Source organism: Zophobas morio, unplaced genomic scaffold, assembly GCF_036711695.1.
Source record: "Zophobas morio isolate AGI-343-1 ecotype UQ-CSIRO unplaced genomic scaffold, CSIRO_AGI_Zmor_V1 ptg000108l, whole genome shotgun sequence".
NCBI lineage: Eukaryota > Metazoa > Arthropoda > Insecta > Coleoptera > Tenebrionidae > Zophobas > Zophobas morio.
In genome coordinates, this window is record NW_026972213.1 from 2494056 (window position 1) to 2519017 (window position 24962).

Genomic DNA, 24962 nt, shown 5'->3' on the forward strand with positions numbered 1-24962 from the left:
GGACTGTAATTGGTAAGGTTATTATGCGAGCCTTATTTATACAAATTTTGGAAAGTTTCCATTTCTTTGGTAAGTGTGCATTTTTAATGATAAGATTAAATGTGTAAAAGTGGCGTAAAAATAAATGGTAAGCAATCCCGCACAAGAAAAGCTTGTATGTTGTCAGGGCTCATGGTGAATGAATTCTTCAGTTTTTTTCCAGCTTTGGTGATATCGTTGGAAGTTACATAAAGGGTATGCATCACATTTGCATGAACATCACAACTGGTGGTATCACCGCTAGTAATATTGGCGCAAATTTATCACAAATCGATGTATTACTTGTATTATTACCGCCACTATCATTATTCGGTTTATGAACATTACTAAAGTGCTGGGGCGATTTTAGCAATTTCTGCATTTCTGCATTTCGGCATTTCTTTGAAATTTACTGTATTCTTCACGCGTACGTTTTCTTATTATTCGACGATACATTTTAATTCTGTCCCGATACATTTCAAAATGTTATTTTTTGTATAGCTTTGAACCGATTTTTTTCTTTAATATAAAATCGAATGTCCTTTGTGAACCATATAGGGTAACGGGAGTGTGAAATTGGATATCCGGAGACATAATAGTCTAGAAGCCTATGTAATCTATTATAAAAGAAATCAGTGGCTCTGTCAACATCCTTTATTTGTTTCAAGTCATTCCAGTCCATCAAACAAAGAGCTCCGTATAGTTCCTGATAATTATCTTTCCGAAAATTATATCTAACAATAGTTTCGATATGGCTTCCAAATGTTTAGCGCTATCTATTAACCAACTTAGTTCAACCACGAGACTGAGATGTTGCTGATCTTCTGGGACTAGTGGACTCTCACTACTGCTAACTACACAACTGATATCATTAGGTACATTTATTACATCTGTTCGGGTTTCAGTTTTACCTACCAACCGCAACCCTTGTCAACAAGCGTCCCCAACTTTCTCTTCTACCTGAAATGTATCGCTTCCGATTTTAACAACTTTGTACATAGACTCCGAACCGTTAACAACAAGTAAATACAGTGTTACACAGCACATGTTTGTGTTTCATTTATATCAATCTTTTTCGGTACGTATGTATGAATAACAATCATACATCCAACATTGGTCCTTCGAGTCGGATCTCTCCACATGTGTGATCCAGTGCTGTGAATTCAACAATAAAACGCGGTGGTGCCATTTTTCGACGCCTGTATCGGGAAACGTGATCTACCGGCCATCGGAGTTCCCTACCGGACAGGAGAGCAGCGAATCCAGCCCATCCAGTCGTTTCATCCAAGGTTCCAAGTGACCTTATCACGTTTTTGGTAATTTTCGACGCCTGTATGGGGAGACGTGACCTATCGGCCATCGGAGTTCCCTACCGAGCAGGAGAGCAGCGAATTCAGCCCATCCAGTCAATTCACCCAGGCTCCAGGTGATCTTATTACGGTTTTGGCAATTTTCGACGCCTGCATCGGGAGACGGGATCCAGCCATTGGAAATTCCCAACCGGACAGGAGAGCAGCGAATCAGTCTAGCCGTCCCAGGTGCCAGAGGGCCTTATTGCGGTGAGTGGGTTCCAACTATTCCTTTTCTTTATCTATTTCCGGTCAAGCACGCATTCGACCGTAATTGCACGTCATTTTATTTAAATTTCATTGGCAAGTACCATTTACCTTGCCCGAACTGTACCAGTTTTACGTATTTCAACTAAGCGGTTTTTCAAATGGTTATGACGCGTTCACAAACTTTCGATACTCCACACATGGCAGGCGCGGAAGGTGACGACAATGCCGAAACATTTTCGGACTCAAATCCTACACCAGAGGATGCAGGAAATTTACAAATTTTATTCTTAAAAAGAAATCGCATTCACGACGAAATATCGCGTTTCAAGTTGTGGTTTGAAACAAACAATCTAAGTACATCCGCTTCTCGACTGAGAGTAAGATTGCGCGATTTTGTACGTATTAAGGCTCAGTTTGACAAAATCCATTCTCAGATTGAAGCTCTTGATGACGCCACCCCCGATTTAGAACAAGCTACCACAAGACTTTATTTTGAAAACGCGTATTACGATTTATGTGCAGATGTCGAAGATGCTATTGAACAAAAACGCGTTAACACATCTTCGCCTGCACCGCAAGGTAACGCACCTACGAGCACACCGTCACCATCGGTGCAGTTGCTCCCGAATGTTTTTAAACCGTTTAACGGAATTTATACTGAATGGCTACCTTTTTATAATACATTTAAAACACAAAAGGTGTCTACATTTACAGCGGCAGTAAATCGCAATAGTACACAATCCACTTGTTATTTTTGTAAAAAATCTCATTTAATTCACAACTGTGTTACCTTTTCAAAACTCAGTGTTTCGGAAAGAAGGTCTCAGGTAGATAGGTTGAAATTATGTCAAAATTGTCTCAAACCATCGCATACGTCCGATAGCTGTAAATCTATGTCATGTAAATTATGCCAATTGAAACATAATACACTTTTAGATAGTGACCAACCCTCCCTTTCAAACGAAAACCAGCCTAGTACCAGCGGAGTTTATTGCTCATCCGCCCTTTTTCCACAAGCCGTTTTGTCTACAGCAATAATTCTAATAATGGATTGTAAAAACAAATTTCAAAAATTCCGGGCTTTGTTAGACGTGGGTTCAGAATCGCATTTTATTACTGAAGCCGCCACTAACAAATTGGGTTTAAGTACAGAAAATGCAAATGTGGTCGTAGCAGGTATTCAGTGTTCAAATACGACCGCTAGACAAAAGGTTCAGGTACAGATCGAGTCGTTGCATTACTCATTTACAAGAGCTTAAATTGTGTGGTAATCCCAAAAATTTCGAAAAACATACCTGTCCGTACCTTTTCTAAAGATGAGCTGGACATACCTGAAGCGGTAAAACTTGCCGATCCTAATTTCAATTTGTCACAGCCAATCGATCTGTTAATCGGAGCTGGATTATTTTGGCAACTGTTATGTGTAGGTCAAATTCAAACGGTAGGACATGGCTTAATATTACAAAAAACTTTATTAGGTTGGATTGTAGGAGGGCCATTGCATGGATGCCCCACCAGTAACACTCGTCAAAATCTACATTGCGCGGTCAATAATGTCAATTTAGAAAACCAGGTTGAAAAGTTCTGGAAACTTGAAAGTTATTCAAACGATGATAAGCCGCTCACAGCTCTTGAAATACAACATGAGAACTATTTTATTAACAATGCCACTCAATTATCCAACGGACGATTTCAAGTCAGATTAACATTTAACAAATTTTTACCAAACTTGGGGAATCCGACAGAAATCGCGCTCAAACGGTTCAACACATTGGAACGAAAGTTCGCAAAAAATGTCATGTTAAAAATAAATTATCACGATTTTATGAAAGAATACATTAATTTGGGTCATATGCGTTTACTAGGTCCATTGACAGAGCATAGAATCGAAAGTGAACCCTATTACCTCTTGCCTCACCACGCGGTTTTCAAAAATGACGGGGTCACTGATAAGATTCGCGTAGTATTTGACGGCTCAGCCAAACCATCATTCGGAAAAAGCATAAATGCTTGTCTCAGTACAGGGCCAAAAGTACAAAACGACATTTTTGATTTAATAATTGGATTTAGAACGTATAGGTTTGCCTTTACAGCGGACATTTGCAAGATGTACCGTCAAATTTTAATTCATCCCGAAGAAAGACGATACGAAAAAATTTGTGGTGGGATGATCCCGTGCTTTACCAAGCACGTGTCACTTTAGCCAAACGGGCTTCGAATACAAATTTGCTGAATGATTTGACAACTAACCACATCAATTTTCATTTCATTCCGCCTTCCGCACCACATATGGGGACTATCGGGGAAGCAATGGTCAAATCTGCGAAAAGTCAGTTGAAGCGCGTTACTGGTATATTTTTATTTAATTTGCAAGAAATGCAGACGTTGCAAATACAAGTCGAAACGTGTTTGAATTCGTACCCGTTAACCGCCATGTCCAAAGATCTATATGACCTAACTCCTTTAACTCCCGGTCATTTCCTCGTTGGTACCCCTCTAACTGTTATTCCAGAGGATAACGTCACCACGGTCTCAACGAACCGGCTCTCCAGGTGGCAACAATTCAGCCGCACTCAGCAGCAATTTTGGAAACGCTGGACAGCAGAACATATGGGTCAACTTCATCATCGCCCAACAGCATAAGGTCGACGATTTGGTGGTCGTTAAGGAAAACCACACACCCCCGCTTATATGGACCACTGGGACGCGTTATTACTGTTCATCCCGGTCTACATGCCCCCATTCGCGTAGTGACAGTGAGAACCGCGCATGATGTGATTAACCTGCAAGTGACTAAGCTGTGTGTGCTTCCGACATAAACAAATGTGCAGTGTCTAAATTTACCCCTTTTTTTCTATGTGTTCTGTACTCTATTTCATTGTCAATGTATGCACCTGTCATGTAGACACATATTATGTATTTCATATTTGTAATTGTTATACTTCGTCATGTTGAAAGTTAGTTCTTTCAAGGCGCCGGACCATGTTCGGGTTTCGGTTTTACCTACCAACCGCAACCCTTGTCAACAAGCGTCCCCAACTTTCTCTTCTACCAGCAATGTATCGCTTCCGATTTTAACAACTTTGTACATAGACTCCGAACCGTTAACAACAAGTAAATACAGTGTTACACAGCACATGTTTGTGTTTCATTTATATCAATCTTTTTCGGTACGTATGTATGAATGACAATCATACATCCAACAACATCCAAAATTCTGTCATTAACGTTTAAAATCTGGTTGTGTTGATGTAATGAGCTGTAATTGAGAAAGCTAATGAAAGACGAGCATAACAATGACATTTTATTGGAAATATAGTAACTCTGAAGATCACTAATATTAAAATCACCTGCAATTAGTTATTACAAAATGATACTTTAACTGCTATTACTTCAACTTCTTTAACAGGCCAATCAAGATATATTTTTTCGCTTGGAAACCTAGCTTGGCTATAAGTGCTCCTCCCAAATGATAACATTCGAACTTAGATAAGTCAATAAGCTGCCCCTAAGGGCGATCCTTCATCAAGAAGCTTTTCACTACCCCCTCGAGTCGTACCCCAATGCGGGTCGACACGGGGGGACGGCTGTCCCCGGTGGGGCTTGGAGGGCCGCCTCGAGGTACCACGCTTTATTAGTCCATCAGATAGGTACTGGTAAACCCTCGCCGTTGTCCCGTTACCTTGCTGGGGTGGGCGTTTGGGCCACTACCCAACCTGGTCTGAGGCGCGTTGCTAGTAGCTACCCAGTTTGTACCTATTGGAGATGGGGTTGGTTGACTTGATGTGGTACGAAATAAATTTCGACCCGCAAGCCTTTTGAAGTATTTGAATGAAAAAGCCGAGTCAATTAGAGGTATCCGCCAGGCTCCCCAACTGCTGAGTTGACTCGTTCTAAACAACTTACTACCCGCACAGCTCCTTTCGCGTTCCGTCACGGGTCGGACTTTTTCACGAAGCGGTGCATCCCGCTCCTTAGTTCGACAGGTACTGGTGAATCGGGCCAGTACTGTCTCGAATCTTTGTAAGCTTCGCATCTGTGACCTGCCGAAACAGGCGGCTAGTACGAACCAATACTCCCAGCTCTCCCTGGAATGTCAAACGTCCTCTCGCCTCCCATATGGCTAATTCTAACTCACAACCTGCCTATCCAGTTCGAAGGACTAACACACCGTGGACCCGGTAACCAGTCGTGGGAGCTCGTGTTGCTCCACACCTGGCCCGGGCCTGTTCAAGAGGCTCTCCCTAGGCCCGTGGGTAGTAAGGCGGGACTGACGCTGAGGTTAACCTGCCGTTTTCCCCGCGGCCTGTCGGTGACACTCCATGGCGGGATCGGATGCGAACATCCCCCCGCCCGCGCATGCCGTGGGCTTACTCAGTTCCTTAACCGCCCTAAAGCCTGTCACCAGCCGGGACCAATGTGGCAGAAGTACCCGGTCCCAGATTCTCAACTCGCTCCCGTCACTAAAAACAGCCTGTACCTCGTAAAGGTGGGAGTTGACATTGAGCAAGAGAGGCTGTGTGTTCGCATCATTGTTCCATAAAGAATGTCGTCCCTATAACTGTACCGGAGGATCATACTGCTCCTCTCACATCCCCTTGACGGAGATAGCGCTTAGCAGCCCCAGTTTCCTAGTACCAAAGGAGCCAGCCCCGTCAAGAGTGACAGTCAGAATGTTCTTTTGCAAATAATCTGGAATGGTGAAATACACCATACATTTGCATTGAAGCTCCAAGCCACAGAACCCAATTTCAAGCCCTAGCAAAAGAAGTTAGGAGGCCCAGGAGCGCGCCCTAGCGCGCTTCTCTTAGTTATATGAGGCACGTGGAACGAAAACACGAACAACAGTTTGCCAAATGATATAGTACAAACAAAAGGAACATAGGAACTAGGAACATATGTCAGGTTGGGAAGCGGCAAATTTAATTTGAATTTGAATACTTACGTTACGACTTACAATAATTTTAGGTAATGGTATATTTTTAAACATTTTCTGATATTAAAACTCACACTAGTGACATGTTATTAACCTCATCTGACGAGTTTGTGAAAGTTATGTCCATTTGAGCATTTGACATTGAGTGGCGACGATGTGGGAAAAAATTGGCATTTCTCGGAGATTAAAAAAACAATGAAATTCACTACAAATGAACAGGCCTGGTAATAACTAATATAGCAGGTCGTGCACTTCATTTTACACTTGGAGCAAGAGTCAGCCGTATTAAACACGTCTGAACTTTTCACTCACTAGGTTAAAACCCTTAAAAATCAATTATTGCTGACGATTCTTGAGAGGCCTTTCTTGAGAGCGCACCTTTTCAAAAAAAAAAAAAAATACATCACTTCAAAAATTATGCAGTGGCAAAGATGACTAATGAGAAATTCCGAGGATATTAATGAAATGATTACATAGGAATTGAACGCAGCATAGTTAATACAATGGAATTCGAGAATGAATGTATATTGGAATCAACATGACCACGTAATTCAATTTGAGATTCAAATCTGGAATTAGAATGTTGCACATGTTTCTACAGGGCCGTCATTACTTTTTATAACCCTGAGCTGTAAAATTAAGGTTGAATCACATGAAGTTACTGTACGTTACGGTCAACTAAGTATTTAATAAAATAAAAAATTTAAGATGTTTTTATTATATATTCATCAAATTTTTTAATAGTTTCACAAATCCATAGTTTTTCTAAGCTTCCTCATTCTTCACATGTATCTACTAAACATTTATTGGCGACTATACTTTTATAATATTCGCCAGAACTTTTGATAGTTCTTGTTCTGTCTGGATCTTCAAAATCAACTTGATATATACCAAATTTCTCCCTAGAAAATTTTTAATTGGTATTACTGCAAAAAAATTAATGAATTCTTACGTATATCCGCTGTTCCATTCAAAATTATCCATCAGACTCCAAGCTGTATATCCTGTAACATTAACACCATCTTCAAATATAGCTTCCAGAACACTAGTTAGATACTCCTAAAAGTAGTTATTTTATTTCAATGCTTTGTCCTACTTTTAACGACTTACAGCATAATAGTTTATTCTGTCCGGATCATCCAGTCGTCCATCATCAGAAAATCCATTTTCAGTAATAACAATTTCTGGATGATTGTAAGTCTGATCAACCCAGTTGAGAAGCTTCCTCATTCCCCATGGAACAACTTTCAGCCATCCAGAGGCTGAATTATTCCATGAAGGATCCTGATAGGTTGAAACACTAAGATCTGAATAATATCCAGGAGCACCGATTTCGTAATCATTAGTCCATTTTACCATATTAGTAGTATAACTATTGAGACACAAGAAGTCAAAAGTCCCACGTATGTACTCTATTTCCTCTGTTGATAACTCAGGTAAACGGGATGTAGGGAAACCTTCTTTTTCGCTCCTATCAGCAATGCGATCGATCATCACTTGAGGGAAATTACCATCTGGGTGATATATTGGATGGGCATACAAACCATGCTAAAATTAGAACTTAAGGAAACAGTCGAAAATACATTAAATAGTCACATCAAATTGCAAAAGTCTTTCGGCAGCTTCCTTGTCTTCATCACTATCACTAGCAGGTTCGGCCCATGAAGCGTCTAGAACAATAGATACTCTTCCATTCTGTGTTGGTCTAAATTCTTCGTCGTATATATGGTAGGCTTTAGCATGAGCTTTAACTACTGTATATGCGCATTCGTACTCCCCAATCCCACTTGCAGAAATTCCAGGAGCTGCACTTCCTAACCCATATCCAGCTAAGCAAGTTTGTTTGGGTTCATTGAACGTCATCCAGTTCTTCACATCATCACCAAATAAAGTAAATGCCGTTCTAGCATATTCAGCAAAAATATCCTCAAGAAGAGGATTTGGCCACCCTCCGATTTCTTGTAGAGGTTGAGGAAGATCCCAATGGTAAAGAGTGACGAAAGGTTCAATTCCGTTTTCTTTTAAAGCACTAATAAAACTTTTATAGTATGTGACACCTGCCTCGTTTATTTCATTGCTATATCCTGTGGGTAAAATTCTTGACCAGGATAACGAAAATCTGTAATAGTTAACACCCAAATTTGTGAGCATTTCAACATCGTCCATGTATTTGTGATACGAATCGCAAGCGACGTCTCCAGTAGCATTGTTAGCGACGTGGTCAGGTTGGTGCGTATAGTGATCCCAAATATTTTCACCTTTACCATCGTCTGCCCATCCTCCTTCTACTTGATATGCAGCAGTGGCAACTCCGAATTGGAAATTTTCAGGAAATTTTTTATTGGACGGTTCACTGCGGGATTCGCTGAAAGTATTACTTATTTAGTAAGTTTGTTTTTCCAAAATATTCATTATTTTCCTTACCCCAATAAAAAGACTGCAACGAAGAATATTGTGACTTTCATTTTGCAAAATATAATGTTGGAATTGTTGTTCAGTTGTCCTTTATAAACACTTTTATTACTTATCAGATAAAATTAGTGATTATAATGTTGTTACGTTTCTCTGAATACTTAAGAAATTATTGTAACTAATTTGACACATATGAAACTGCTTGAGGACTTTTTAAGTAAAATATTATATCTTAACTGTATTTAGGAACCTGCACGTTTGAATACTTGAATTTTAATTGTATTATTTCAGTAATTTTAATGATATTAACTTTAAAATCAGATAAAAAACAAGAAAGTGCTCGACATGTCAAAACACCACTTATAATGGTACTCAATTTAATACAAGATGTACCTGTCAAAAATATTTTCCCGTGTATTGTGTTGATAGTATCAGATTTAAGGCATTGATTTGTAATCTCTTGGTAATTAATTTGGCTATTTTTGGCCTTAGTAACTAAACAATATTACTTTTGAAAGTCGTTCTTAGGTGATTAAAATTTCGTTGCCTATAAGAAATTCCCCTCAACGAGTTTTGATGATTGTGTTTATGAATAAACTTAAGAAGAACCAACTGAATAGAATTTCTATTACATCTAGTTTTGAAAACTGACACTGATGATGGTTGATCTTTATTTTGGCTCTATGTTTATCAACAATTCCATCATAAAACGCATAAACTCTGCATTTATTCAGGTGCACACTTATCTATTAATCCACTAACCATAAAAAGAGTGGATAAAGTTTTATATCCGTAAAGTATCAGTTACAGCCAAAAGTTCCGTGTGTAAGAACAAATGACTATAAAATTATGAATTTGCTTATTATTCTGGAAAGAGTTTTTTTCTAGATGAATGTCTCCAGAAAGCATCTGTCAACAGCGGTATTAAATACTCAACAATGATATTATTCTGTACGGGTGTTTACAAATTGTTATCGAAAAACAATTGGAACCAACAAATATCTTATAAATGTTAACTAAGTTTATTACTTCATTAATACTTTACTTACCTATACGTTTAACTGATTATTAAAATGTATGTATGACTATTTGGAAACGCTTTAAACAACAGTACAAAACTATCGTAGATACTGTTAATAAATCTCGATCAGGAATTTATAAGAATGCTAACATTCTTCTAAGCAAGAAAAAAGAAACAAAGCAAGACGATAAAACTCAAAACCCGATGAGGTCGAGAATACAGAGTGTACAGTACTACTGTTACAGGGTGATGAGCTGTTGAATATGAGTGTATTGCTTATTATTACTATTAACAGATGTTTCTATGATGTATCAAAAACAAATAAAACTTTATAAAAGTAACATGAAAAAGCCATTTTTTGAAACTTAAAGGTTTTTTTTTTATTAAAATATGTACCCATATACATATACTTCTTTCTTCGCAGTCACTGTTCAACTGGTACACTACATATCAATATGGTCAGCCTTCAGCTGAATTAGAATTTAGTAATAATGTATTTAATTCTAAGTCTAGGTTACTGGGTTAAACAAAAGAGGAAATAGTTTAATCACTTTAATGCTCATATGGTTTATTTCGTGTTTTTTTTTTAACTGTGTACATTTTAACGCGACATGGCACATCTATGTTTTAAATATTATCAGTCCTCGCATACATCCACTAGACATCTTGTAGAAATAACTTTTTTATAATATTCTGCTGAACTCTTGGCAGTTCTGGGTCTATCGGGATTGTCGAAGTCAACTTGATGTAGTCCAAATTTTTCTCTAAAAAGTAAAACATGAACAACCCAGACAATTACTTTTCCTAAACTTACGTATATCCACTCAGCCATTCAAAATTGTCCATAAGACTCCACGCTGTATAACCAGTCACATTGACACCATCATCAAGAATAGCTTGAAGAATATTGCTCAAGTATTCCTACAACATTCAAATAGTTTAAAACAGTCGTGCTTCATTTTATTAAAATTTCTTACCGAATAATAATTAACTCTGCCACCATCTTCCAATTCTCCGTGATCAGAAAAACCATTTTCTGTGATGACAATTTCAGGGTGATTGTAAGTTTGATCGATCCAATTTAAGAGTTTTCTTGTGCCCCAGGGAACAACCTTCAGCCAACCAGACGCAGAACTATTCCAAGAGGAATCTTGCCATGTTGTAACACTAATGTCTGCGTCATAACCAGGTGTACCAATTTCCCAATCATCGCTCCATTGAACCATGGTGGTTGTGTATGTATTAAGTGCAAAGAAGTCATAAGTTCCCTTAATGTAGTCGACTTCTTCAGGGGTAAAGGCAGGCAATCTAGACTGTTCAAAACCTTCTCTTTGACTTCGTTCCGCAATGCGATCGATCATTACTTGTGGATAGTTGCCGTCAGGGTGGTAAATTGCATTTGCGTACCAGCCAAACTAGAATAAACAGTTGCTTTTATATAACAAGATTATATAAAATGAAACATACGTTAAACTGAATTTTTCTTTCAGCTGCTTCCTTATCTTGGTCACTATCACTGGCAGGTTCAAACCAGTCCGTATCAACCACCATTGATACTCGACCATTCTGCGTTGGTCTAAATTCTTCATCGTAAATGTGATATGCTCTGGCGTGCGATTTAAGTACGGTATGCGCACATTTGTAGCTATCAATTCCATCGGAATTAATACCTGGAGCAAAAACTCCATACCCATAGCCCAGTTGACAAGTTTGTTTAGCTTCATTAAACGTCATCCAATTCTTGACATCGTCTCCAAAAAGACTAAAAGCTAGTCGAGCATAGTCAGCGAATTTTTCTACCAAAAGATCAGTGTTTGGCCATCCTCCTTGATCTTCCAGGGCCTGAGGAAGATCCCAATGGAACAAAGTAACAAAAGGTTCGATCCCGTTTGATTTTAGAGCACTGATTAGGTTTTTGTAGTAGTCGACACCGGCTTGGTTGACTTCGTCAGCATTACCTGTTGGCAAAATCCTAGACCAAGATAAAGAGAAACGATAAAAATTGGCTCCTAAGTCTTTAAGCAACTCGACGTCTTCTAAGTATTTGTGGTAAGAATCACAAGCTATGTCTCCGTTGTCTCCATTAGCTATGTGATCTGGATAAGTGTGGGTGAAGTGATCCCAATTGCTTTCGCCTTTACCATCGTCTTGCCATCCACCTTCAACTTGATAGGATGCTGTGGCGGTGCCCCAAATGAAGTTTTTTGGGAATTTTTTGTTTATGGGTTCGCTAAACGTTGTGCTGCAAATTCATGATGCGAGTAAGACTATTAGACCTTTCGATGTTATATTCACCTTAACGTAACTTGAACCAAAAAGCTTAATAGTATGTTCTTTAACTTCATAGTGACTGTGGAAACGTTTGACAGATACTTGGATACAAGGAAATGTGTAGTTCCTAATAAACACTTACATTTATCAATATTTTTGGAGATGAAAGATAAACATTTTTTAAATCTATTTGTGCTGTGTCAGCAATCTATAAGTGGTGATTTAAGTACGCGATCTGATATTTATAGAATTCTTGTTTATTATTGCATTTTATGCATACTTTTATTTTATGATACGAACTGTGTGCAAGGTATTTTTATGTTATCACAGTGTTTGACAAATTGTATAATTTTAGACTTTTACTCTGTGAGTGAATTAAGCAAAACATACGTCAGCATTAAGATTAAAGATAATTTGTCTTACATGTCTGATTTTTATCACCAAGAGTCAAATTCCTCAACTTGCCGCTTTTCAGATAGCACATGTAAAGTTTTCGGTTAAATATTTTAGCTTTTGTTTTAAATTCAATATCGTTTTTTTGACTTAAACTAAAAATGCAGTAAATTTTGTTTATTCTTGTAACATAAACATTTTGTTGTTAATGATGTTGTTTAGTCTAGACTGTGGAGCAAAACAATGCTTCATCAAAGTGGGTAAAAAGAAATGAAAAATGTGTTCTCAAATATAAAAATGGATAACTTCATTTGAAAAAATTAAGATTTCGTTTACAAAGAATCTTCAAACTAATTGCTGTTTTACAGTAAACCGGTTTCTTTTAAAAATTATTCTATTAAGTATATTGTCACAAAAAATTAGATTGCGTTTAGCTTCCTCAAGCTCGAGAGTCAAAAAAATTTGAACTAATTAATGACTGTTATTATCATCTTTGCCACATGAAAATATTGTCGGAACGAATTTCCAAATTTTACTCATTAAAAATTAGTGTATATTTATTAAAAAATCACCACTGATGTATTTTCAGTTGGCAGTAAACCCTGACAAATTATGCAAAGTACTAAATAGCTCTTTCGTTTCAGCGGAGGGGATTAAATTGGGCCTTTTTATGGGAGAATCGAAGCGGAGATAGCGAAAAACACATTTGTGTTAACCACAAAAAGTTCGTAAATTAACTAAATCCCTCTTCCATGTTTCCAGCAGGACGTAAGCCTCCGGCGACCACCAGATAAGAGTGCCAGATTCTAATCCTGAAACAGGATCAGTGCCTACAATGCACCGAACAAAGGACCATTTAGCGATTCGCTTTGATAACTGGACAAACAAAAACGAAAGTTTTAAAATTGCATTTAACGCGTTTTAGTTCTTTTGTTTAATTTGTCATTGACTTTTACATCTACATGTCAGGAATCATATTTAGTGTTCCTTGTGCCCTAAAATGATTTTTTTTTTCTGCACTAATTTAAAGGAAGTAGTTTTGACGTGTGTGTCTGAATGCTGAGTAATGACTACATTTTTTTTTCTAATTTTATTTCATAGTGTTCATTGAAATGATTTTACCCTGAGCCACAAGGTATATACACATGTGTTTTGCTAGACGTCTTTGAATGAAAAACTTAATATAAGCATTTATATAACATAATATAAAAAAATCGTCGCGCTTGAAATATAACAATTTTCGCTCTGCCCAGAATAAAAACTGTATGCTTGGTTACCTCCGTTTGAAATATTCACTTTTATCTGAACAAAATGCAAGCTTTTACAAAGTAAATAAATAACCAAATGAAATTTATTGCAAACGGTAATTTCTGTAATTTGAGGATTTTATTTTAGTTGTATTTTGGACACATTTAAAAAAATAAATTGTTTTACCTTTTGTATATTAAACTATGTAGTCAATGTTGTAAAAGTGCAACAAACACATCTCAACCACTGCTTATCACAATCTGCATAACCAGTCATGGAACTGGTAGTAAGGAGACAGACATCACTGATGCTATAAACAATTTTTGCGCATGTGTAGGTTTTAATATTTTTTGTAGAAAATGAATTGTGTTTTACATACAAATTAATTTTAAAATTAAAAACGAAAGTAGAGCACATCAACACTGCGATATGAACAAATCGTGCATATTTTTCTTATTTAATAAATTACCAATAGTATTTATAGTTAATAAGTTATTTTTTTATGAAAACGTGTTAGTTGCTAATTTTAAAGTATATATTTTTTCAAATAATTTTAGTAACGTGACAAAATTAGTACAGGTTCAACAACTTAAGCAATGTTTACGAGAAATAGAAAACGTCATAATTCATAATGTGGTGTTTGGTTTTCCCACAATATTTTTAATACTTCAAGTTGAAGCAATATAAGGGTTTTTAAAAACGTATCGTTAAAAGAGATTTTGACTCAAGACAATGGAGCAGTAGTTTTTTTTGAAACAAAGTTAGTAATCAATATATTTTTCTTTGAATTAAACAAGAACGAAACAATGTGCTTTCTCCACTTGTGAACGGGAAAAATACTATCGTAGTAATCGTAGCACCAAAAACCGTCTTGCTTTGTTTTGCTTGGGATGATCAATAGTAATTTAACTTAAATAAGGGCATAATTAGGGAGATTATGGCACGAGGGAATGTTAGCCCGACGAAGGAAGACTTTTCATTTTTATTTTAGTTTCTAAAATATTTTTAACCAAATATTGAGTATTTCCAGCAAAATTGTGTAAAGTGTGTTGATGCGAACTTTAATACATAGCGTTTATTCAAAAGAAATTTTAGAAGAATTTGAAGTCGGCCAGGGAATGATTTGATGAAATATTATTTTCCCAATTTAATAAAAATGTTGAACATCGAAACTAGTTTGAACAATTAATTAATGTAAATGAATAATCAATTGTTACTTAGGAATTTTTGAGTGATTTGTGTCATAAATGCCAATTTATGTCCCGCATTTGGGTGTTTATGAACAAAATTATGATTCTAAAATGGAATAAAATAACTTTACAATTAGACTATCGACGTGAGAAATAAATTAAATAGAGCGTAGAGAATGTTTGCAATAAAGTCGGTGTTAAAAGACACTATAAACTAAGTTGTTCAATTTTGAAAAGATAATTCTTTTTGTTTAAATTAGAAAAGTCTGTGTTTTTAGCTTTAAGGAAAATGTCCCTCATACATATATTACAAATTTGTTACATTACAAATATTTATTTTAAAAGATTATGCTATTTTTTGTTCGTTTGTTGGCCTTCAATTGTTCCCTAGAATATAATTTACTACATTTTACTGTCAATTTCAGTAAATTTGGAATTGGCAATTTTATTTTCATCGATTATATAAGAAGTTTACATACAGTCCTTGGATATTCCAAACTCTAAGATGGAATACCAAGAGTGGTGTGGTTTTCACAGGAGGTTGTTAGTTATGGAAATTAGGTTTTGCATATGTTACTTCTGCTGTCCGTTTATTGAAAACAATTCAGGTTTGAAGGTCATCAACGTCGTTCAAAATAAATCGTGGCAAACATTGCAAATAAGGAATTATATTTTTCGACTAAAGGCTTGAACTTTGGTTTATTATTGTCAGGAATTAATCTTGAAGAGACTGTAGTATAGAGCCGACAATCAACGCGATATTATGAAACAGTCATCTATTTTGCAAGAGACTCCCGTAAACAATAGACACAAATCTTAAATCGTAAGATAATGAGATCTTTTTTCATTAAAAAATCCTTTGAATATATCAAGAAACATATTTTTAATAAAAATGCCACTACAGATTTCCCAAAACCAACTTAATATACAAACATTTATAATCATTGCCCCATATCTGTCTTCACTAAAAACGGTTAGTTAGTCTGTAATTCTTCATTTTCCCCATTCAAGCGGTTTCGCTGATGAAGACACAATCCTGCCCCATTTGCTGCACTCGACGACAAGGGGTATATAATATTTTGGAAGGATTCGGTAAATTGATAAATAAAAGTTATACAGGACGATTTTGAAATACAGGGTGATTTCGAATGACATGCAATAATTTTGACCACGACATTACGTAACGTAATAGTGAGGAAATATAGAAAAACAAATTAAAAATCGAATGGGGCAAAACCCCCATGAACCACCCTCGATACGAAGTCACTGATCCATCTTGTAAAGAGAGGTGGAGAAACATTCGAATAAAAACGATGTAAACACTTTCAGTTTCAATTAAAAGTAAAATCGACTTTTTGCTACTTATCATTCGTTTATTCATGCATTCATTCATCGTTAAAGGTCAGTGCGAAAGATTTTTAGTAATGCTTCATGGTGATCGACTTTCGATTTTGACGGATGCTTGGTCGTTGCCACAACGATTTTACATTTATTTTTAGAACAAAAATAAGAGCAACATAGTTGCTATTACCTATTTAGAAGAAATGTCGAAAATGTTGTCCTTGACTAGCAATACAGGCTTCAGAGGGTTGCAAGATGTTTGTTGATAGGTAAAAAACCTTTGGAAGTTCCACAAACTGTAGCAGCTGCCACTTTCCTTGTTGGAGCTCTTCAATAATTTCTGGATATTGTTGATTTCCACAAACTAAGTCTTTCAGCCAACCCATACACCTTTAACGAAAACCGTCTCTTCAAATCGTACTTGTTCGCGAGCATGTAGATTTTCATCGGACCAAATGTGAGTGTTGTGGCCTTTGAAAACAGCATTGCGAGTGAATCCGGCTTCATCTGTATACAAAATGCACTTTAAAAAGTTAGGGCGTTCACGCCATTGCGATAATAACCGTTTGCAGTAAATTATACAACGTGGACAATTAGCGGGCACTTTTTGAACATGGATGTGGCCTTGTTCTTTTAATGTATGATGCATTACAAACTTTAAAGCTCCAACTTCAGCTGCAAGTCGGCGAGTGCTGATGTCGGGCTCTTCTTCGTCGCGTTCCAAAATTTGTTCTTCAGCTTACAGTATTCTTTCTGTTCTATCACGGCGACGATCGTGAGCTTAAGGTTGAACGTACCATGATCTCGGAGATGCAAATGTTCGCGCACAGCAATTACCATATCGACACTCTCTGAATTGGAAAAAATCACCACAAACCAACTTCTCCGACTGCACGATGACTGGCCCTTTTCGTGTTTTTGCACGTTTCTTATCAGTCACTTATTTGGTTCTTAATCCGAGTCATTCTGTGCCATTGATTGAAAGAAGTATGTCAACAAACACCACCAGCGGCGTGTCTAACAATTTATATTTAATTTCCAATATTTTTTTCTAGACACTGCTACCACTTAGGACCGTGAATTTTACAGAGTGACATAACCTTATTGTGAGCTATTCTCCATTTTTTTTTGCATTTATTTCGAAATCGCCGCGCATATACAATAATTATTGTAACCACGGCATCACGTACTGTAGTAATGTGGAAATATAGAAAAAAAAATGTAATAAATTGAGTCATTCATTTTTTTTTTTTTGAGTTACCCTAAAAAATAATGAATGTGTCGATTCATTGATCAAATCTGAACTGCACAACCAAATGCTTTGAAATATTGCAGTCGTTTTAAACTTATCATACGCTGGTAAATTTCTAATTAAAATATATCTGTTTATCCCCTCCAGAAAATTGATGACGTCTGATTAAAATTTTGATGAATAAATTGTAACGGTATGAGGAGGTGAAGAGAGTTTTTGAGCGAGTTGAATTGCTGTGCGAAGGTCGATTCGGGAAATTTTTACAAAATTAAGTAACCCAGAACACCTAAGTATGTGAATGCCTATTTGGCTTAGATATCTAAATACACGAAGCAACTAGGTTATACGGGTTGTCGTCCATATCGAGGTTGGGTGTCGTCTTCGTCGTCGCTGTTGTTGGTTAACGTTGTGAGCCCCAAATATCCATCCCATGCCATGGTGACCTCTTCTGTGGGAGCTCCGAAGTGCTTTACCGAGAGAGTTTGTGTAGATTTGGCGGAAGTAGCATGTAAGATTGCCAGTGTTGGGCAGTATCTAGATACTTGTATCTAAATAAAGTACCTAGATACATTTTTGGGTATCGGGGCAATGCATTTTATCTGTGCACCTGAGCAACCTGGGTCCGGTAGGCCCGCTGGTTGTATTTGTGTTATTAAATAAGAGTAATTTTAATAGTAAAAATATTTGTTTAAGGTATGTTATTATTTTTAGAAAATAATAATTGTGTGTTACATAATGATTAATTTTTTCAATTAGCACAAATTAGTTCTGTAATCGACTAATCGAATGTTCAATACATACATTTCTCTCACATAAATCGCATATTAGTTACTGTTTTATACCTTTATTTTTCAGACAAATGTAGCATCTTTTCCTTCACTTTTTCATTGTTGGACCTAACGCGAGGTGGGCTTGGCAGGTCCGTTTTGCCCTAGAATGTGCCGATTATGTTTAAGTGTAATTATCTTGGGCAATAAAATTAATATTTTTACAACCCTCGGTAGAATAATTTATCGTGATATATTCTCAGAAATCGTGAAACGAGATTAAAATAAAATGAATTTCAACAAAAATCTGAAAATTTAAAGTTGCACTCTGGGGATTCCTGCCTGCCAGGCAGCCTTTGTTCCTATAAGGGGTTTAAATACCTTTCTAAGAAATTGTACTTATTTTGCCTTAAACTGGACCAGCAATTCTTCCTAAAATGTATATACCTGCCGCACCGGGATAGACGATTACCGAACATGGTCATAAAAACATCGTAAGCCGATATTTAAGAATAATAACAGGTTGCCGACAACAGACCTTCAGCACAGAATAATCATTTCCCGTATTCTTTTGAAATATTAATTTTAATGCTGGAGATAATTATTAGATATACTCAAACACAATTTGGACACTGTAGTATGGGAATAAAAACAAAAAAAATATTCTTTTTAAGCGTACATAATAAATATTGCACAATTTGCTACACATCAAACAACGAAGCGATGGCCTAAGTATTTGCAGGAAAAAAGAAAAGATTTTTCAGTCTTGAATAACTATGCTACAGTAAAATGTTCATTTTTTAAATTTAATACCACAATCCCTTCTTCTGCACCTGTGGAACGGGTGTTTAGTAGCGGAAACCAATTTCTAATACCAAGAAGAAATAATTTAGGTGACAATACGTTCGAAATGTTGTTAATTTTAAAAAATTCATTAATCAATACATAAAAAAATACATAAACATGTTTTCAGTTATTTTATGCGCCAAAGCTTCAAAAAGTATCTGTTTTCTTATATCTGTATCTAGATACATTTCGAAAAAATCGAAAACAATCTGTATCTAGATACTTTTATCTTCCATATATCTATGTATATCTGTATCTAGATACTTTTAACAGTATCTGCCCCCAACACTGAAGATTGCTGAAGTGGTACCATTTCGCGTAGATAGATAACTTCAGCTGTTCATTGTTTATTGTTAATAAAGAGTTTCCGAAAGTTAGTCCGTTGCCCGTTCATCCTAGTCAATTCCCCTTCCTCGTTGGATTAACTACCCAGCTGGCGCCCAAGATCGTCACAAAATCCTATCGAAAATGTGCAAAATATGAGAATAGATTCTAATTCTAAAAATATGAATGGAATCAAAGATCACAAGTACAGACGTCATCATCAGTTTTTAAGGGGCGGTCGTAAACGGATAAATTTTGATTAATGATTTATCATGTTTCCGGTAATCTTAAAAACTTTGCAAAGTTTTAAAGTATTTGGTTTTCCAAATTCAAAGTTAAAAAGTAAAATCTAGATGTCTAGGATAAAAAGTCAACACGGATTCATAAACTACAACTTTTACCATTGTAAAAGTCGGAAATGACGTCAAACGAGTATTATCAAATTTTGTTTAGCGTTTTACCATCTACACGATATTCCTAATATACATACAAAATTTAACAACAATCGGTCCGATCGCTTATGAAATTATCTGTCTAATAAAAGTCGACCTAGATACAGATAGATAGACAGACAAACGGAAACGAGAAACCTATGTTTTTGTATTCTAGGGGTCGTGAAACATCGAGAAAGAAAGGGAACGATTTATCAAAATTAGAACAGTAATAACAATAAATTCCCCCACCTTCAGCTATCTCCGAAAAACGACACAAAATTTAGTGCAACCCTACATTCAACGATTATTCTGTAGATGTATATGTTTCTATAAAGTTAAATCGTCGACTTGTCAATAGTCTGCACAATATAGGCAATTAGTTAGATCTCCTTACAACGCCCTACATTGTCTTCTCCGCAACCATTTCAAGCGCTCGTTATAATACATTCGCTATAATTTATGAAGTGCCTTGCTGAAATTTAGATGAACCCATTGAAACAATACCAATTCACAGGCAGCGGTGTCGCTTTTTCACGTCGTCGATGGTTAGACTCATTGACTATGCATGAATTGCATAGAGGCCATTTATTTCGATAACCGGCTCGAAATGCTAACGCGAAATCCGCTAATTACACGCAAATATCATTATCGCGGCTATCTGGAACCCGCATGCTCTGCCATATTGTAAATACGACCCTTGGAACCATCATATCCACCTCCCCTACGTGTAGACTAATTCAATTAAAAATTACGACGAGTTGTAATTAATTCGACACACGCTCATCCCGCCTAATACCTGAGATGAAACGGAGCTTTTCAAAGGCTGCCTATTTGCATAGCGTCACGTTTGTCGCAGGAATCGGAGGCGGGACTATTTTTACCGCCGATTTTCTTCGTAGCCTTGTTAAGTGTCAAGAGCGCTTCGGCCTCGATGGGATTTATTGCTGTTGATAAACATTAGTGCGGTAAAGTAGACGATAGCATTTTCAACTAGCAGAAAATTGAGCATTCTCAACGATGGAGTTTGAGATGTGGATGTAATCGAATAGCGATGGTGGAGGTGCGTGGGTCGAATTTACTAGTAATCCTCCTCCACGGGTATTCCATTACCCTATATGGGACTAATTAAGCGTGTTCTTGATAATTATCTTAAATGAAGCTACAAATTAAAATTCTTCAGAAAAGACATATGACAAACTGTTATTCAACATTAGAGCTTTCTATTATGCAACCCTGGTAGAATGTTTTTTAAAGAACGATCAGCATTTAAAATACGAGTATGTTCGCCTTGCAGTACGATACAGTATAAGAATTTATTTGGTTAATAAAACTACGACTTCTTGAATCTTTAGTTACATATATACGTATCTACAGGGTGACTGCGAAATATATGCAAATATTTTAACCACGGCATCCCCACCCTAGTAGAGTCGAAATATAACAGAGTTGGAAAAACCTTCGAATAAAAACGACGTAAACACTTTCAGTTTCAATTAAAAGTAAAACCGACTATTTGCTGCTTATGATTCCCTCATTCGTGCATTCATTCATCGTGAAAGGTCAGCGCGACAGATTATTCGTTGGAGGACAAATGGTGGTCCTAAAAAGGACCGATTTTTGGTAATGCTGCAGGGGGACTGTTGCTTCTGACGGATGTTTGGTCGTTGCCACAACGATTCCGCATGGTTTATTGCAACAAAAATAAGAGCGAACTAGAATACTACTACCTTTTTACAATAAATGTTGAAAATGACGTCCTTGACTCGCAATACAGGCTTCAGCATGGCGCAACATGTTTTCACAGATACGTAAAAAAAACTCCGGGTAACAATCATTCGCAGTACACGACGTGGAAAATCAGCGGGCTCCAATGCTTGCACTTTTTGGATGTAGACCTTGTTCTTTTAATGTACGATGCACTACAAACTGCGAAACGCCAACTTCAGCTGCAAGTCGGCGAGTGCTGATCTCGGGCTCTTCTTCGACGCGTTCCAAAATGTGTTCTTCCGCCTGCAGTAAGAATAGAATAAAGAATTCGGTCCTACCACAGCCACGCTCGTGGGTTTGAGGCTCAAAGGTACCATGATCTCGGAGATGCTGTACCACTGACGTTTGGAAAGGGTTCGATCTACAATTCGCGGGCCAAGCTTGAGTTCCCATCCGCAACCCCATACAGCATTACCATGTCGGCACACTCTGAATTTGTAAAATTCACCATTGTCAAACACAACCGAACACACCCAGCTACGGCAAGTAACTGATACACGACTGTCCTTATCGTCTTTTTGCAGGTTTTTCACTAGTTTTTTAGTTCTTAAACTTCGTTGCTGTGTGCCATTCATTGTAGTAATGATGTAAGTCAAGAAACACTACCAGCGGCATGTGTAACAATTTATATGTAAATTCAAATAATTTTTTCTCGACACTGCTACCACTCAGGCTGTATTATTGCCGGTTAATTAAATAGATAGTTGTCTATATTCCCTTTGGTGCAGAGAATAATTTTAGGTATAGGTATTTTAAGCGTAATAAATAAGCAATGAACCTTTTTTGCATATTAGGCAAATCTGTAATACTAATTCGCAATTTTAACCTAACCCACTATTATAACCTAGTGTAAGTGTAAATAGTTTGTCAGCTTTTCTATATCGAGTATTAAATTTCAATTGATAAGCCCCTTAGTAAGTATTAAATTATTAAATTAAATAACTAGTGTCTCCTAGATTAATTAGTCCTTTTCAGTTCTGATTTAGCAATAATCAATATTACAATTTAAGAACAGCTTACTACTTAGATTGTACGACATTTTTCATGTCAACTGATCATTTTCTTCTACGATGTAGTTAATCATTTTTGTACTGTTATACATATAAAGTTTGAGTCTGTCTTATTCAAAGTACTTGTTCACGTACATTACAAATTGATTTCATTGGATTTCCAGAAGATTACGCTAGTTTGTCTTACACTTAAGAGATATCAATGCCTTTCCTTCAATTCCATCGAAAAATCTTGCGATATCTTAGTCAAGGTAACTTGTAATACCTGAGGAAACAACTGCACAGTGTTAAATCACAATAATACTACAGGAATCCCAAATTCTAAATTACTGTCATAAATGGACATGCCAAAATAGAGATATATTTTTTTTTAAATTGTGTCCAATTTTTTAAAACGAACAGTTTTATTTTTGGAAAAAAAACTCTCTAGCAAACCAACGTATCCTAAAACACAAATTATCATGTCGATGCACAGATATTTAACCTTTTATCCAACTTCAGCAGCAAAAATGTGTAAAACATGGTTAATGAGTAATGGACAGACGTAGAATTGAAAACATTATCATCAAAAACACAAATTCTGCATTTTTTTTTTCATTTCGATCGTTTTCACACTTCTTTAGATTTTCTGCAAGTAAGAGATCAAATTTAAAATTCCGATTGTCAAAAGCATTTAATGAAAATCGGTCTAGAATTTTTTGTCGTTTCCTGTAGACAAGTGGCCGATGCGCGAAAACACTTAAAATTTCAAGGAGTGAGGAGAAAATTTCAAAATTATTAAATCTAACGGCAAACGGCAGTAAAAACGGTCGCAAAATATTATGTGAACAAAAACATCTCGTTGCAGCTAAAATAAGTTCTTCCAATCCTATATTCTATGAAGATGTAACAATTGTGTAATGTACCTCGACAAAACATGACTTTACCAAGTCGGTTCTTCTATTCGTCCTGGGGACACGATTCAGATTTGAAAAGTAATCCCAGGAATAATTTTATATTAAATTTGAAAAGTAACGACAGGGATTACCATGAAAAGTTGGGTGGTTAAATAGCTTTTTCCTGTTCTGAACAAGTTACAACGAAAATGTATAGTGATAATGAATTTGGTGCAGTTATATAAACGTTTTCTAGCAGAAAAAGGAAATGCAAGAGTGGTTGAGTAATCATAATATAAAATTTGATGAAAATTTTTACAAAAAATGACTATGGGTTTTAATTCAAACTTCTACAGCCTGATCAGAAAAAAAACTTTTGACAGACGAGACATACGGCAAAATGGTCATGAGGTTCATAGATTACCTACCATTGTCAATACAACCCTATTGAACTAGAGTGGAATTTCTGCTACAACAGACACGTAACTTTTTGGTCTTCATGAAAAATAAGGTCTAGTATGTGGCAAAAATTTAGTAAATTTCGGCTGACTGGAAATTTGTAGTCTGAAACTGTACGTTCACTCATTATTTCACTGGAGCAATCTAATTCAGCGCCTCCGATTTGTACAACGAAATAATGAACAGTGGGTAGAATGAAATTATTACATCGAAAACAACTAAAACTCTTGATACTTAAATTGCAGCTTCTGCCAGGGGATAGTCTTTTTTTCAGAATTAAAATGCAACAGATTTACATTTATTTAATAGATTTACGATCCGTAAAAGATTTTAGGTTTCCAGAACACCCATGAAGAAAAAATACATGATTCGTGTAAAAATACACTACAAAATAATGCAACAATTTGCTAATTCCTGTTAGTTTTAACCAACAAAAGTCGTCAAATTTTGTTTATTTAAAATTTAAATTATGTTCTGGTGTTGGGGCAATCAACAGATTTTTTTTGCAACTTAAATACACCTAATGTCAATTTTCCAGCAGTAGATGTATCCTCCATTAATTCACAGGGGAACAAAAAAATCTAATTTTATACGGTATTAGCTTTGATTGTCCTTTCAGTTACTGCTATTGTTGTAGTAATCTGTTGTGTGTTCAGAACATTTGAAATGGTTCTAGTTCGCAAGATATAGCTCTTCACGAAAAGTCATCCAAAAATGTTATTTTCAAACATTTCCCATCAAATCTTTCTGTTTCTTTATTGCAGCTTTATCTTAGCGGTCAAAATTTTTTTAGGAGAATCATAAAACAATAGACTATCGCCATTGCGTTGCCAATATCC

The 24962-nt window shown here is 36.3% G+C and overlaps 3 protein-coding genes and 1 long non-coding RNA gene across 5 annotated transcripts in view; 1 reads left to right on the top strand and 3 right to left on the bottom strand.

Annotated features, from left to right (window-relative positions):
- LOC135144785 (protein prickle-like) overlaps positions 1-24962 on the top strand; it is an 889236-nt gene that overhangs the window by 187506 nt on the left and 676768 nt on the right. The window lies entirely within an intron of this gene.
- LOC135144794 (uncharacterized) overlaps positions 1-24962 on the bottom strand; it is a 117225-nt gene that overhangs the window by 6641 nt on the left and 85622 nt on the right. The window lies entirely within an intron of this gene.
- LOC135144680 (myrosinase 1-like) lies at positions 7222-9010 on the bottom strand. Its single transcript, XM_064076734.1, has 5 exons — positions 8938-9010; positions 8110-8878; positions 7624-8061; positions 7466-7572; positions 7222-7415 (listed from the first exon to the last, which is right to left on the bottom strand). Exons 1-5 carry the CDS (start codon positions 8976-8978, stop codon positions 7289-7291), a joined length of 1482 nt encoding a protein of 493 aa, XP_063932804.1. The 5' UTR covers positions 8979-9010; the 3' UTR covers positions 7222-7288.
- Positions 10486-14149, bottom strand: LOC135144740 (myrosinase 1-like). Of its 2 annotated transcripts, none has more exons than XM_064076808.1 (6): positions 14044-14149; positions 12242-12344; positions 11414-12188; positions 10924-11361; positions 10761-10867; positions 10486-10710 (listed from the first exon to the last, which is right to left on the bottom strand). In XM_064076808.1, exons 2-6 carry the CDS (start codon positions 12289-12291, stop codon positions 10584-10586), a joined length of 1497 nt encoding a protein of 498 aa, XP_063932878.1. In that variant the 5' UTR covers positions 12292-12344; positions 14044-14149; the 3' UTR covers positions 10486-10583. The 2 variants fall into 2 exon arrangements, with proteins under 2 accessions (XP_063932878.1, XP_063932879.1); XM_064076809.1 differs by having other exon boundaries at positions 12242-12354; positions 14045-14135.

What these genes read in the sequence shown, in the direction of transcription:
- LOC135144680 (XM_064076734.1), bottom strand. Translation starts at nt 8,978, where the DNA reads ATGAAAGTCACAATATTCTTCGTTGCAGTCTTTTTATTGGG. An exon ending in AAAGACTTTTGCAATTTGAT is followed by an intron (nt 8,062 to 8,109) that starts GTGACTATTTAA and finishes TTCTAATTTTAG; the next exon opens with CATGGTTTGTATGCCCATCC. An exon ending in ACAGAATAAACTATTATGCT is followed by an intron (nt 7,573 to 7,623) that starts GTAAGTCGTTAA and finishes AACTACTTTTAG; the next exon opens with GAGTATCTAACTAGTGTTCT.
- LOC135144740 (XM_064076808.1), bottom strand. Translation starts at nt 12,291, where the DNA reads ATGAAGTTAAAGAACATACTATTAAGCTTTTTGGTTCAAGTTACGTTA. An exon ending in TTGGTTCAAGTTACGTTAAG is followed by an intron (nt 12,189 to 12,241) that starts GTGAATATAACA and finishes ATGAATTTGCAG; the next exon opens with CACAACGTTTAGCGAACCCA. An exon ending in GCAGAGTTAATTATTATTCG is followed by an intron (nt 10,868 to 10,923) that starts GTAAGAAATTTT and finishes TGAATGTTGTAG; the next exon opens with GAATACTTGAGCAATATTCT.